The sequence below is a fragment of the Petaurus breviceps genome, unplaced genomic scaffold (assembly GCF_028583685.1).
Source record: "Petaurus breviceps papuanus isolate PSGF00001 unplaced genomic scaffold, PetGlider_PUasm1.0 138, whole genome shotgun sequence".
Taxonomy (NCBI): Eukaryota; Metazoa; Chordata; class Mammalia; order Diprotodontia; family Petauridae; genus Petaurus; species Petaurus breviceps.
In genome coordinates, this window is record NW_027185694.1 from 15,831,925 (window position 1) to 15,845,326 (window position 13,402).

At 41.5% G+C, this 13,402-nt stretch overlaps 1 protein-coding gene across 3 annotated transcripts in view; it reads right to left on the reverse strand.

Annotated features, from left to right (window-relative positions):
- Positions 1-9,588, reverse strand: part of INTS15 (integrator complex subunit 15) — a 28,983-nt gene extending 19,395 nt beyond the window's left edge. The window contains exons 1-5 of one of the 3 annotated variants that reach the window (XM_069106158.1): positions 9,415-9,588; positions 7,403-7,601; positions 6,208-6,429; positions 3,100-3,265; positions 343-870 (exon numbers count right to left, since the gene is read on the reverse strand). In XM_069106158.1, coding sequence (XP_068962259.1) covers positions 343-870; positions 3,100-3,265; positions 6,208-6,429; positions 7,403-7,594 — 1,108 coding nt within the window. In that variant the 5' untranslated portion in view covers positions 7,595-7,601; positions 9,415-9,588. The other 2 variants (XM_069106152.1, XM_069106143.1) reach the window with 2 other exon arrangements.
- Positions 9,589-13,402: the final 3,814 nt, after the last annotated feature.

Here is a 13,402-nt window from a genome sequence, read left to right on the forward strand (position 1 = left end):
TGGAGGAGGGGATATCCTGTGGGACTACTATTTTGGGGCGGTGGGTAGGGGAAAAACAGGCAGAAAATTTGTAATTCAAAATCTGGTAGAAATGAATCAGAAGTTAATAAAGCATTTGAAAAATTTAAAAAAGAAGAAGAAGATTTGCTCATTAAGGGACTCAAGAGATAGTAAATATTTTAGGAATATACTCTAGATTTTTAAACCTGATATCATAATTTCTTCCTTTCAACAAGAAAAATTCTACCTCAATTAAGGACATGTCTCAAAACTCAACCATCTGCTGCCATAATAAGTAACAAAACTCCTGACCCAAGTACTTGACTCACTGAAATCACCTACCTCTGGTGCACAGCAGGGCTCCAGATGCCATGGCCACCTGAAGAGCCTGAGCCAGGCGGTCAAGAGAGAGCTCAATTTCTTTGGAGGCATTGAGTGGATTTAGTTCATCAGCTAATCTATTAATCTCTTCAACCAGAGGAACCATGTGGTCAAACAGGACCAGTCCTAGCCGTCCATATAAATTCTTCTCTGTTAAATGCACCTGAAGCATCATTAGAACCTGCAGAACACTTAGATGCAGTTTCGAGTATAAAAGGTGAAAGTCCCTGTCGATTCCTGCCACAGATTCCTTGGCAATTTTATTGTTCATATGGCCATTTGGTAAGGTGGTCTTCTTTTTTCTCTTGTAAGCAAGAGGTGCCTTCACACACCAGCGAATAAGCCCAGTGAGTGGGGTTAGCTCTAAAAATCCAATTGGGAGATTGGCTGCAATTGGGGTGTTTAAAAAGGTAATGAGAATCAAACGGGGATCCTCAAAGATCCAATTGACGATTACCTCAAGCAAGTCCAAAGGTGGAATTAGATCATCTGAAAAGAAAAAAGGCCCATTAAGACACAAGAGGAGAGATGGGAGTAGAAGGTTAAATCCAAATTTGATTATGGCTCAGGGTAAACAATTTAAGAGCTAGTTTTAATACAACTCCCTACCAACGAACTTCCAAAGCACAATGCCCCACACAAATACAAGAAAGTATGCAAAAGAATAATTACACTTTCATTTGTGTCTCTATCTAAACATATTATAACATCCATTGCACCCAGGGTACTCAGTATCAAAATAAAATGCCACAAACCCTAGGGGATAAGCAAGAAGCAAACCGCCTGGGGCAGCTAGGTGGTACAGTGAATAGAGTACCAGCCCTGGAGTCAGGAGGACTTGAGCTCAAATCTGGCCTCAGACACTTGACATACTTGCTAGCCATGTGACCTTGGGTAAGTCACTTAACCCCAATTGCCCTCCAAAAAGAGAAAAAAAAAAAAAGCAAACCACCAAAGTTTGATCCCTAAAAACCTATTCTGACCAGAATCATGACCACTGCAGCTCCTCCACACTTGCCTAAGTCATTCATGTAGCACTATCATGTCTAGGAAGTATATGTACCAGAGGGCAGATAATTCTAAAAATGTGATGTTACTCTGAATGCTACCCTGAACCCTGAACCACTGGAAATTTAAGATACCATAGAGTACCATCTAGAAGAAGCTCTCTAGTCCAAGTCAATGGGTATGTATACCTACAGGTATCTGCACACCTGTACAGTTAACAGGACAAAAGCATCTGTGGATCTATACACATACAAACAAATATGGGCATATAAATCTACATAGCTTATACCTATGAGCTGAGCTGTTGACCTGAGTGACACTGAACACTTTTATCCTATATGTGTTTGTCAAAAAACTCTGGTCAATTTCCTTCTCAAAGGCAGTCCAAAATTTCTATAAAAAGTGTCTTTAATTTTGTTTCTAAAACAAAACCCTCCAATTTAAGGTAAAAAGTCAAGATTTTTTTGCACCTAAAAGTTTCTTCCTCATGAGCTGTACCTGTGGCAGTAGCAGTTCTAAGTCTCAAGATTTAAAAAGGATAAAGCAGTAATTATGAATTGTGTGTTGAATTAAAACTGTTTGCTAAAAGTAAATGAAACAACCAATTGTCAACACCTTTTAACTAATCAAGTGGAAAGCTGGGGAAGTTAGCCTTTAGCTATTAAGTCTAACTTCCTGTTTTAGTAGCAAAGTAGTTGTGAGAAAGGTGGATTATGCAAAGATAGCATTTACTTGTTTATTCCATTATTTTTACAAAAACTTATTAGAGAAAATTAAAGTGTTTAAGAAAATAGCAAAAGAAAAAGCTGGATGAAACAAAAACATGTCTAAAATGAAATTAGGTGATAGGATAAGGCTACTTTATCTAGCTAATATTCATTCTTGGAGAATAAAGTCATATTTTTGTAGTTTCACTGAATTACTTTTAAGTTCAGGATTGACTAAGATGCTATTTGTTAGTCACTGTGATCTCTGCAGTCACAGGCTGCAATTTAAACATGAGGACAGACATATGGTACTTTACCTATGGAAAGTTTCATTTTCCAAGCCTTATCCAAATGCTATGCAAATGGATTTTTAAGGACCTCCACTACAGCTTATTAAGGAATTCTCATCTTGAAGGAAAGACACCAGAGAGAAAACCATACTCTCAACACAGGCACAGCCATGCTTCCTCCCTTTGCCCAAAGTCCGTCAGGTTTTAAAAAGAAATTATAATACAATGAATGCCTTTTCAAGTCATCTCATTGTTACTTTGTACATTTTAAATCAACTAAAAAGGGGTCAAATAAAGATAAAGACCAAATTCCATCAGAAATAAGATTTAGGGCCCACTCTTATCAACTAAGTCTGATTTGGATTATCTACCTTCACTAAACTACCTAAAGGAAACATATACATATACCGGTGATGGCACCTGAAAGACAAGAGGAAATTCTACCCACCCAAGTCATCTCATGCTGGCTTTCAATAAAAAGACAAGTATATGAATTCTATTCAATACAAGATAATATGTGTAAATAAAACGACAAAATGAAAAAGAGAGTGCAAAATAGTGCCTGTGTACTAAACACAGATGTATTTTTTGGCATTATTGAAGAAGAGAAGCTCAAAGATAACAGCAGTTACTGTTTTTTCCTGTACAGTTTATAATTACAAAGAGGAAACTCAAAGCTTCTTAGGAAAATAATTTTATATTTAATGAGTTACCTGAGGAAAGGTCATAGAGTGCAGTAACAGCTGTAATAAACTGGCAGCAGAAGCGAGGGCTGGCACTGAATATCTGTTTCAATGTCTGAATGGATCCAGGCACCAAACTACAGTAGTCATCAACTAAGGCCTTTGCTAACCTCACACAGTAGCCCGCAGGTGTGCGCTGAAAAAAATTTATTATACAAGTAGTCACAAGCACTGTACAACAACACATAATTAGTTTTTCACAGTGCTTCCCCCACACAGTAAGAAAGAAAGGTTTTGAAGCATTCTTGACATAGTTTTTTTGCCAGGAGTCTTTAGAAACAGAGATGGGTTGGCAGGGAAGGATTTAAAATTTAAATAAGGAAAGGTCAAACAGGTATTTTATTACTTCAAAGAGCTATGATTTTTAGGTAGGATGAGTGTATTTTCTCTACCAACAGATCATAAACCTACTGCAGTTTAGTATATGGCCTTTGTTAGTTGCTGTAGCAGAAAAATTTATTATCCTAAAAGCCAACTTGGTGATGAGTCCTTGACAAACTTAGATGTGTTAGCTCTTGGAAAAAAAGGATTTCCAACCCCCAAGATCTTGCCTCAGTTCATGATTCACTACCACAGCTTTGGAGAATTCAAGGTAACTTTCTTCCCAAAATAAAGCATCAGAGATAGGGAGGGCTTTAGTGGTGGTCTAACTTGACTTAATTTGAGAACACAAGTCTTCATTATTTTGTAACATTGCTAGGATCCCACGTGAGAAAGACCTAACAGGAACTAACCTAGAGTTGTCCATCACAATACAGTGACTCAGTCAAATAAGAAATGGCATTTCACAGGAGTTTTGAGGAATTATCAGATATTTAAACTTTAAGTCAGTGGTTCTCCAACTTTTTTGACCTGTAATACCCCTGGAAACCTGGAAGGTTTCTCTAATATCCCTATGCCCTATACGTCCAAGCTAAAAACAAAACAAAACAAACAAAAAAACCCCTCCAATTTAATCCTCTATAAACTAACTTTAAAGGAGGGAGTACAGAAGGCACTAATTCCTATATATTACAGTATGCTCCTGGCAACCCCAAACAGCGATTCAGAAATGACGCTCTGGTTCCTTCCCTTGGGTTTTGAACCTCATCTACTGGTCTAAACTAGTTACTTTATTACTTTCCTGAATATCTCCTGAACCTCAGGGTCAAAGTTACAGTTCCCAAATGAAGTACAACAAATTCACAGTCTAAATCTCAGCGAGTGATCAACAAGCATAAGACATCTTGTCAATATGATGCTGAAATTTTATCTCATTGAGTTGTAAGAGAAACAAAAAAAAAACCCTGATTACCATATTTCAAAACTTAGATCCTTCAACAGATATATAATCTTATTGATGCAAATATTCTTTCCATTGAGTGCAGACTGAAATCTATCTATATTTTCTTTTCTTGTACAGTTTGTGTCCATGTTCTGCATAAATAATCTGCCAAGTGCACTGGAGACATTCTTTTTAAAAATATATTTTATGGATATATATACATATATAAAACATATTTTATGGATATATATATACACAAATATATTTTATGGATACTAGTACAACATCCTTATGTCTCATGCTCAATGTAATTAGCCCAACATCTCTTCCAATCACATATTTTCCAGATATCTCCTATCCCAATTCTTTTGAAGCATGCCATACATCAAATTTACTAACCATATTAAAAGTTTAAAAGAGATTGCAAAGGATGTGCTTAATAGACCAAACTATTTTTGTGAACTTCTGAATAAAGCAGGACAATAAAGACATCTATTTTGCATTAGATTATCACCAACTTGAATTACTACATATGCTTAAAAGACATTCCAATTCACACTAACACATCTTGTCTTTCTCTCACTAATTAATCCAAACTGTGAGCTTTCATTTTGGTATAGTATAATCTGTCAAAATGACTAAGAAATGAGATAGTCTGATTAGTCAATTGTTTTTGGTTTACAGAGTGGTCATACATATAGCATACATGGGTTACTAATTTTTAAGAAATGAGAAATTTTTTTAAATGTATCACACTGAAACTATGCTAAACATTATTTAATTTTTCTTTGATTATAAGTACTCTGAAAGGATTTCACATATGATAATACAACAGTTATGTTGTCACTGCTAGGTAAGGCAATTCAATGCAAAATAATACTTCCTATTCTTACTAGTGCACCTTTTGGGGGGGGGAATATAAAAATACTAAAATCTGTTCAAAAATTGCCAAAATTTAATATAACATATTTGCGTCCTTAAAAAGATTCTACCCAGAGAGTGCTAGGTGTTTTCAAAATTATCTATAATATTCAATTGAAGATGAAAATAATACCCATTATTACCTTACTCTGTAGGATTTTAGTTTAAATTTAACTCTTTTTAATTTTCCACCATCATACATAATCACACAATGTAACATAAAATAGGGAATGACTAACTCTGTCAGACTTTTTTCTGGTCCAGAGCTATGATTTCATTAATAAAGGAACTTCCCAAGGTGGAAATTCCCTCTTCTCACTTATCCTCTCAGTGCCCCAGGCAACTCCTTAAGATTATCGGACTCTACAATGATTAATATGCTATATTAAAATATAGTACATAATTAATACTACAAGTGATCTCTAAGACTATCAGAATATACTATACCACAATTAGTTCTCCACTGATGACTTACTTAAGAGTATAGAAGAGATCCTAGGTTACTAAATCTTTTGCCAATGGACTATCAACCGTGAAAGGGCCTAAGAAATTTGAAAACTTTGAGTCTGGCTTTCCAAGAACTGGGAAATTGCTTATGTGTCTGTCCTCCAGAGGATCATTTGACCAGCGTTTGGATAAGCTTATTACCATAAGCGTGGCCACCAGGTGGTGGTATTTTCTTTGGTCACAGATGCTACCAAAGAGCTATCTGAAGAGAATAACACCTGTAGAATGTCCACACAAATGAAATCAGGGTATTCATGATTCAAATATAGTAACTCGTATAAATAGTAGCAAAGAAAACAAAACTTATTCAATTCCCTGTGACCCAGTAGGAACTTTCCTTATGGTTATCATTTGAAGCATGTTGTTTTTTTTTAAAGTAATTTTACCTGTAACCAGGATGCAGCACATTCTAACACAGGAATCCGACACACAGCCACTGCCATCGAGACCAACTTTCCTAGTAAGATCATCCGGCTATCATCTGCTTTGTTCCCTTGAGGACTGAAAAGGGATGAGAAAATAATCTGACGCACAGAATCCTTGGCTTGCTCCTGGAAATAATTGCACATGATTTCAAGAAGTTGAAGCTCCTGAAGTGAATTCAGCCTCTGTGAAATAAAATGAAGAAAACTAATAAATCTTGGTATTTCTATATTAGTTAATTAGCACATTCCAAAAAATTCAATGCTATAGGTCCTGAAAATCAGGGTCAGTGTCTGTGGTCATACAGTCAGATAGAAGTATAGTCTATCCCTTTAATATAAAATTAAGCATGGATGTCAAACTGCCTTTGTCTTCATTCTGTATTCTATATATACTTACAAATATGTATGTCCCCTCCTCCACTCAAATATAAGCTCCCTGAGGAGAGAGATGCTTGCTTTTGTCTTTCTATTCCCTAACACTTGGCATGTCTGGCACATGTAATAGGTGCTTAATAAATGGTCACTGGTGGACTGCAATGCTCTAACTATAACTAAGACTATTCTTTGTCTCTGGCATTTCTTAGAGCAAGGTGATTGGTATTCATCAGTTATCTTCAGCGATTCAAGGGGAAATCAAACAATCATGGGCTACTGCATACGGTAAGCCCCCATTAGACAGGAACTGTCTTTTGCCTTTTTTGTATCCCCAGTGCTTAGTGCAGTACCTGGTGAATATCAGGCGTTTAATAAATGTTTACTGACTGACCAATAAATGTTAACAGTATTATACTAGATTGGTCAATAACCAAATCCCTCAAAGGACCAGGACTTTAAAAGGGAAAAGAATTTTCCTTTCCTAAAATAAATTTTTTTTAGAAAAAAAGAAATATCTTTTTATTTTTAGGCCTATCTTATGCAATTTTTTGCTAGGAACACATTGCTGCATCAGTTGCCTTTCATTATATTACTCATTAAAACAGCATTTGAGCTGCAAATGGACAGAGAAATCTGAAATATATTACATGGCATAATGGCAGAGGCCCAGAGAATAATATTATCTGTAATACAAAGATGCACTAAATTATGCCAACATTTATGTGAGTCAAGGTTTTAAAGTGATCTCCATTTATGCTTCTTTCGAATCTTAACTACGTACCTTAGGCTGGGAATTGCGCTCCTTGGGAACCTGAAATATGAATTCTTCCAAAAGTTCAATGGGACCCTTGTCCACAATAGGAAGGGGTGCATTTTGGAGCTGACTGCTAAAATAAATGTCCAAATGATATAACACTTCCTTAGCAGCACTTAATGCGTCTCGCCGGATCAAGGAATGGCGAATGTCACTCATTGTGGTCCTGTGAGGGGACAAAAACAAGGAATGGTTTATTCCCCTTCTAAATTACAGCATATGGTTATCCTTATGTGTTCTGTGCTATAATTGGTAAGTGCTCCATTTCTGATGGTAAAGCTCGGGTTGCGTTTCTAAACCTTTTAATTTCTAACTGGCTTTCCCCCTGTTTTAAAATTGCTTACTCAAACGGAAACTAACAGCATTTTGGGAGCCCAAGTGTCCGGTCTTTAAATCTTCAGTATACTTGAGACAACAGTGTGTGACACTATGCAAACAGCACAGCCCTGTTGGTCAGAAAGCCTAGGCTCTAGTTACGGCTGCACACCCCATCTCTGCACAATATAACCGAAAAGGTATGCTTCCGCCCTGGGCTAGAGGGAAGGATGTCACACCTCATTCTACTTTCTCTTATCTCACTGAAATGTAAAACTTTCATTCTGATCCAGCAACTGTTATATCATTAACCTGACCTGATATGGCATCCCTGACACTCCATAAGGGAAACAAGACAAACCAAGACCTAACTCAATTAAACAAAGGTTTACTCAGCACCTATGATGGAAAACTTCGCTCAAGTTCTACTCCAGATGGGCATCCCGGGGCAAATGGGCCGCCAGGGAGGGTCCTATCAACCTGGAAGGGCTTGGAGTGCCAGCCCCACGCTCTGAGGACCACCCACTCGGGCTTTCTGAAGAGGTTCATCCCTGTTTGGAAGCCTCATCCCCAGAGGATTTTTACCCCTGAATTATTCTGCCCACAGAAGCTCCTGAAAACCAGCAGAGCCCGGGGGGGGGGGCCGGAGCGAGAGGGGAGGGGGTGAGGACCCTCCTTATAATGGACGGCGCAGAAAGGCTGCAGCCCCCCTAAAGCGCCACTTCTGAAGTGTGCACTCAGCCTCCTTCTAGCAACACCTCACTTTACACTTTGCACCACACACGAGCCTGCGGGCTGGGCAACGCAGCTTTGGCCGGAGCAGCCCGTGTTCCTGCTGATGAGGGAACTGGGGCTCCGAGGGGGGAAACGACTGGCCCGGAGTCCCGCAGCTCGGCGCGGGGCTGCATGCACCCTGCAGGAATCCCCGCCTCCCCGGGCTTGCGGACCCGAGGCCGGCGCCCTTTGCCGGTGCACCGCCGCTCCTCGTCATGCAGCGGGGGAGATGTGAGCATCCGGTCAGCGAGATTCCGCCTTCAGATACGCAAGGAGAGACCCGGGCTCCGAGGGGGTTCCTTACAGAGGCCGCCCGGCCCCATCCGCGGGTCTGAACAAAAGGAAGCGGCGCCGCGGGCTGCGGCCGCGGGCTCCCGTGCGGATCCGGGGCTCGGGCTCAAGGCCGCCGAGGGGAGGCCGCCAAGGGGACGGCGCAGCGGGGCCAGGCCCGACGCAGGCTCCGTCACCGTCTCTCCGGGCGCCTCTGTCCCCCTCCCCGCCTGGCCCAGCCCTGGCTCCGGCGCCCGCCTCAGAGCGAGACCTACCGGCAGGCCTACCTTCTCCTGGCCCGGCTCAGCGGCACATCGCCACCTCGGGCCGGGAGTCTGAGGCTCGGGGAACAGGCGGACGATGCTGCGAAGGAGCAGCCGGGGGCCCCGACGCGGCGGGACGGGTGGCCGAGCACGGAGGCGAAGCGACGGTGGCCCTATGAGGCCAAAAGCAGACCCGGGTGCGGCCATCGAGCTTCGGCGCCACCTAGCGGCGGTCTGAGGCGCTTAGATCGTCAGGGCCCCGAGGCAGAGGCGGGCGGCGGACAAGCTGAGGGGCCTGGAAAGCCGGGAACGAGACAAAGCTTCCTCCAGTCCCGCGGGGCCCAGACGGCCACTCACCCTCTGGGAGGCACTGCCGCGCTGGACGCCGACTTCCGGTCCGGCTCGTCAATGAGTCCCCCGAAGGGCCAGTGCTAGCACATTGGGTCCCGTGGCAGCCCCCGCCCCTCCCGCTTCTCTTCTTCGCGGGCTTCCGTCTCTCCCCTCCTGGTGGCGGATCCCTTTCTCCCAGGCCCAGCCCGCGCAGTGTAGGCCCCAACCCACCCACCCTCTTCTCGGACCGACCCAGATCAGACACTCCCTTCACCCCATCCACACAGTGCACGCCGTCCGCCCTGTCGATCCCCAGGGCAACCTTGGGCAGCCCCCTTAACCTTTCGGGGCCTCAGTTTCCTTATCTGTAAAATGAGGAAATAAGCCCTGCTTCTTTCCAGGCTCAAGTCACATCCGACCGTCGGTGGGAGGCCTCTCCTGTCCCCGCCCCCCTGCCTCCCCTCCAACTACTCCGTATATCTATTTGTAGTTACATATTGCCTCCCCTTTGGAATGTAAGGTCCTGCGTTTGCTTTTTTTAAACCATCTCCAGGACTTGGCAAAGTGCCCGAGGTAGTGAATGAGTCAACAAACATAAACTGCCGACTATGTGCCAGGCACCAGGGTATTCCTTGAGCTAATGCGGAACATATCGCTGCCCTCGAGTAGTTCACTTGGGGGAGGGCAGACTTACATATACAAAATAAACACTAAGTAATTTTGATGGGAAAGGTGCAGGTGAGGAGACCGCAAAAGCAAGGAGAAAGCAGAGTGAGTATTCTTGGCAAAGATATTGGAGAGGTCCACCATTTCCTTCTCCAGTTCATTTTAGAGATGAGAAAACTGAGGCACACCGGATAAAGTGACTCTCCCAAGGTCACACAGCTCATAAGTGTCTGAGACCAGATTTGAACTTGGGAAGACCAGTCTTTCCTACTGGAGGCTGCTCCACTGCGCCCCCTAGCGGCCCGAATAGTGTGGGGGTGTGGCCGTGGGTGTGGGCCTGTTGTGGTTGTGCCATGTCTGGCACCGTGGTGTGTATGGAAGAGTGTTCATGTATAAGCAAGGCTGAACTGGAAAGGTGGACTGGAGCCAGGCTGTGAAAGGCTTTAAACTTAGGCCTGGATTAGATGACCCTAGAAGTCCCTCATAACTGCAAAGCTAAGAATAAGGACACTCAGTGCAGCAGATTTTCTTGTGAAGAACCTTTGTGTACATGTGCCCCAAAGTAGGCCCTATTCTCATAGTAATTAGTTACTCAAATTTAAAGAGTTCTTTTAAGGACTGTCATCATTATTTAATGTGAAGTAGCTGAAAATAATAGCTTACCAAAATTTCTACATAGAATTTTTTGTTTTATAAAGCACTTTTTCCTGCAACAGTTTGGTCAAATAGGTAGTGCATACATACGTCCATTTTACAGATGGTGAAACTAAGGGTCAGAGAAGGGGGAAATAGTAAGATTTAGTAACTGGCAGAGCTAGGGCTGAAAACCAGTTTTCCCTGACACCCAAATCTTGTCTTTTTTCATTGTACCATACCATTTCAAGAGTATAAGTACTCCAAAAATGTGCATTCCAATAGGGAAAGAAAAGACTTAGAAAAATAACTAATACAACAGCATAAGAAGAGACATTAGGAATTCTCTAATTCAGTAATCTCACTATAGATGAGAAAGCTGAGAGCCATAGAGATGCAGTGATTTGCCCAAGCCCACATTACAGAGGTAGTAAGTAGTACAGTTCCAGAGTTCTTTCTGTTCTACCAGATAAAATGGAAACATTTAAAGAAATACCATGGCTCCCCAAGAATAAGCTCACAACCTGAAAATCTTATCATCTTGCAGCTTCCATACTCAGCTCCTCAGCACCCTCAGTTTCCTTTCCCCTGTGACTGAAGGTAAAGATCAGTGAGCTCCTCCCAAGGCCTCCCTTTATGGAGGGCTCAGACTTTTCCATCGAACTTCATTCACCATCAGAGGCTCTGCTGGTTTCAACTCCACCCCTGGCCTGGCAGCTTCTGCTACTCTTGTGTATTGTCTTCTCCCATTGGATCATAAATTCCTTGAGGGCAAGGACTGTCTTCAGCTCCTGGCACAGAATAGACACTTAATAATTGTTCATTGACTATGACTTCGAAATTATAAGAGCTGTGAATTCAAAAGAGGAAAGGATTTTTACAAAAGGGAGAAGTTAGTCTCAACTAACTTCTCAGGTTGGGAAGACTGAGGAAAGTAATATGGAGATGACATTGCAGCCAGAACCTTGAAGGCAGGATTTCAGCTGGTGGAGATAAGGGGAAATGGACTGAGAGTAAAAGAATAGAGCTGGGAAAGTATGTTTGAGACTTTTATCTGCTCTGGCCTATACAGCACATTGAAAGGGAGTAATATGATATAAGGCTTGAGTATATAAGGTTAGAACCAGATTATACAGCATTGTTAATTTAAGGCTAAGGAGTTTAGATTCTGTAGGTAATTAGCATCTTATATATTAGTTGCTCAATTCATTTGCCTAGAGTTCTTTTGCTCATACTATTTCCACCCACATCTGCTTCTCCTCTGTATGTCTGTATTCTGGCTATCCATCAATTTAAGTTCCCATTTATAGGTTCTGGGTTCCAATACCACATCTGATATTTACTGCCTCCGTGACTTTAGACAAGTAACTATACCTCCCTGGGCATCAGATTCATCAACTGTGAAATGGCAGGGTTGGCCTGGATAGCCTCAGAGGTCACTACCAGCTCTAGACCTGTGAATATCAATCACTCAACAAAAATTTACATGCCAATGGAAGCTAGAAGTCTTGAGGGTGGGCCCCAAACCTTTAAATATTTGAGTTAAATAAGTAGGACTTTGCATTAGGAAGAGACCAGGATCAGATGATCTTTAAGGTCCATTTTGCCTCAAAAATCCTAAGATTGTATCACCCTAATTTTTAAAAATCACAATTTAGTTATTTGTGATTACATTGGCCATGTATTTTCAGGCAATTTAGTTAGCTGAATTAAAAAAAATACCCTGAAGGATTCTTTATTTATCTCTCTTCTTTTCTTTCTTGTCACTCAGCACCCCAGTAGCAGAAATAAATGACAGGCAAGGATATTACAGAAAACAGCAAGGTAAAAATGGATGATTAAGAGCCACTAGAAAATTCTGTCAAGGAGTGAACTAAAAGAGGTGATCACATATCTGATGGGGCTTGGTGAAATCAAATTTCCTAACCAATTCAGGGTTAAACCTATGGAAGGCCCTCTCAAATGAAATGTAATCTACCATGTTTCCCTGATAATAAGACCTATCCCGAAAATAAGCCCTCCCCTTACTGTGTAAGATTCCTCTAAAATAAGCCCTCCCCCGAAAATAAGCCCTATTGAGATTACTACTGTAGTGAAGGTGATCCCCTGCGCTACACGCTACATTATGGTACCCTCTGTATGCACCGCCCACCCCCCGTGAAACGCACGCCGTGCTCCGAGCTGCATCCAATCAGAGCTGCAACAGTGAGCGCGTCATCCTGTTCTTCCCCAGTGATTTGCTTATTGAATAAAGGTACATTTTTTTGTTCACATTTACCTGTTTATTAAAATTGCTGTCAATGTTCATTAAAATAAGCCCTCCCCTGAAAATAAGCCCTCTGGTGTTTTTCTGTCCAAAAAAAATTAATAAGACAGTGTCTTATTATCGGGGAAACACAGTATATCTGATCTATTTATTCACTGTTTAAGACTCAGTGCAATGAAGCCAAAGTCAACACCCCCAGAAGCCCCATAGCATCCTTGGAGATAAAAATTCTTATGAACTACAAACTGGAAACCTCTTTTCATAGCTCCTTAAGTACAAGGTAAACACTCTTAGAAATGTTTTTTCTAGGTCATAAAGTAAATTTGGAAATAGGGTAGATTGATTAATACAGCCTGTGAAGAATGAGGAATCCAGCTTTAGCTAAGAATTTTTAACCTGGGTTCTAAGAGCCTTTATTTATAATTAAAAAGTAATTTGACTATTTCAGCA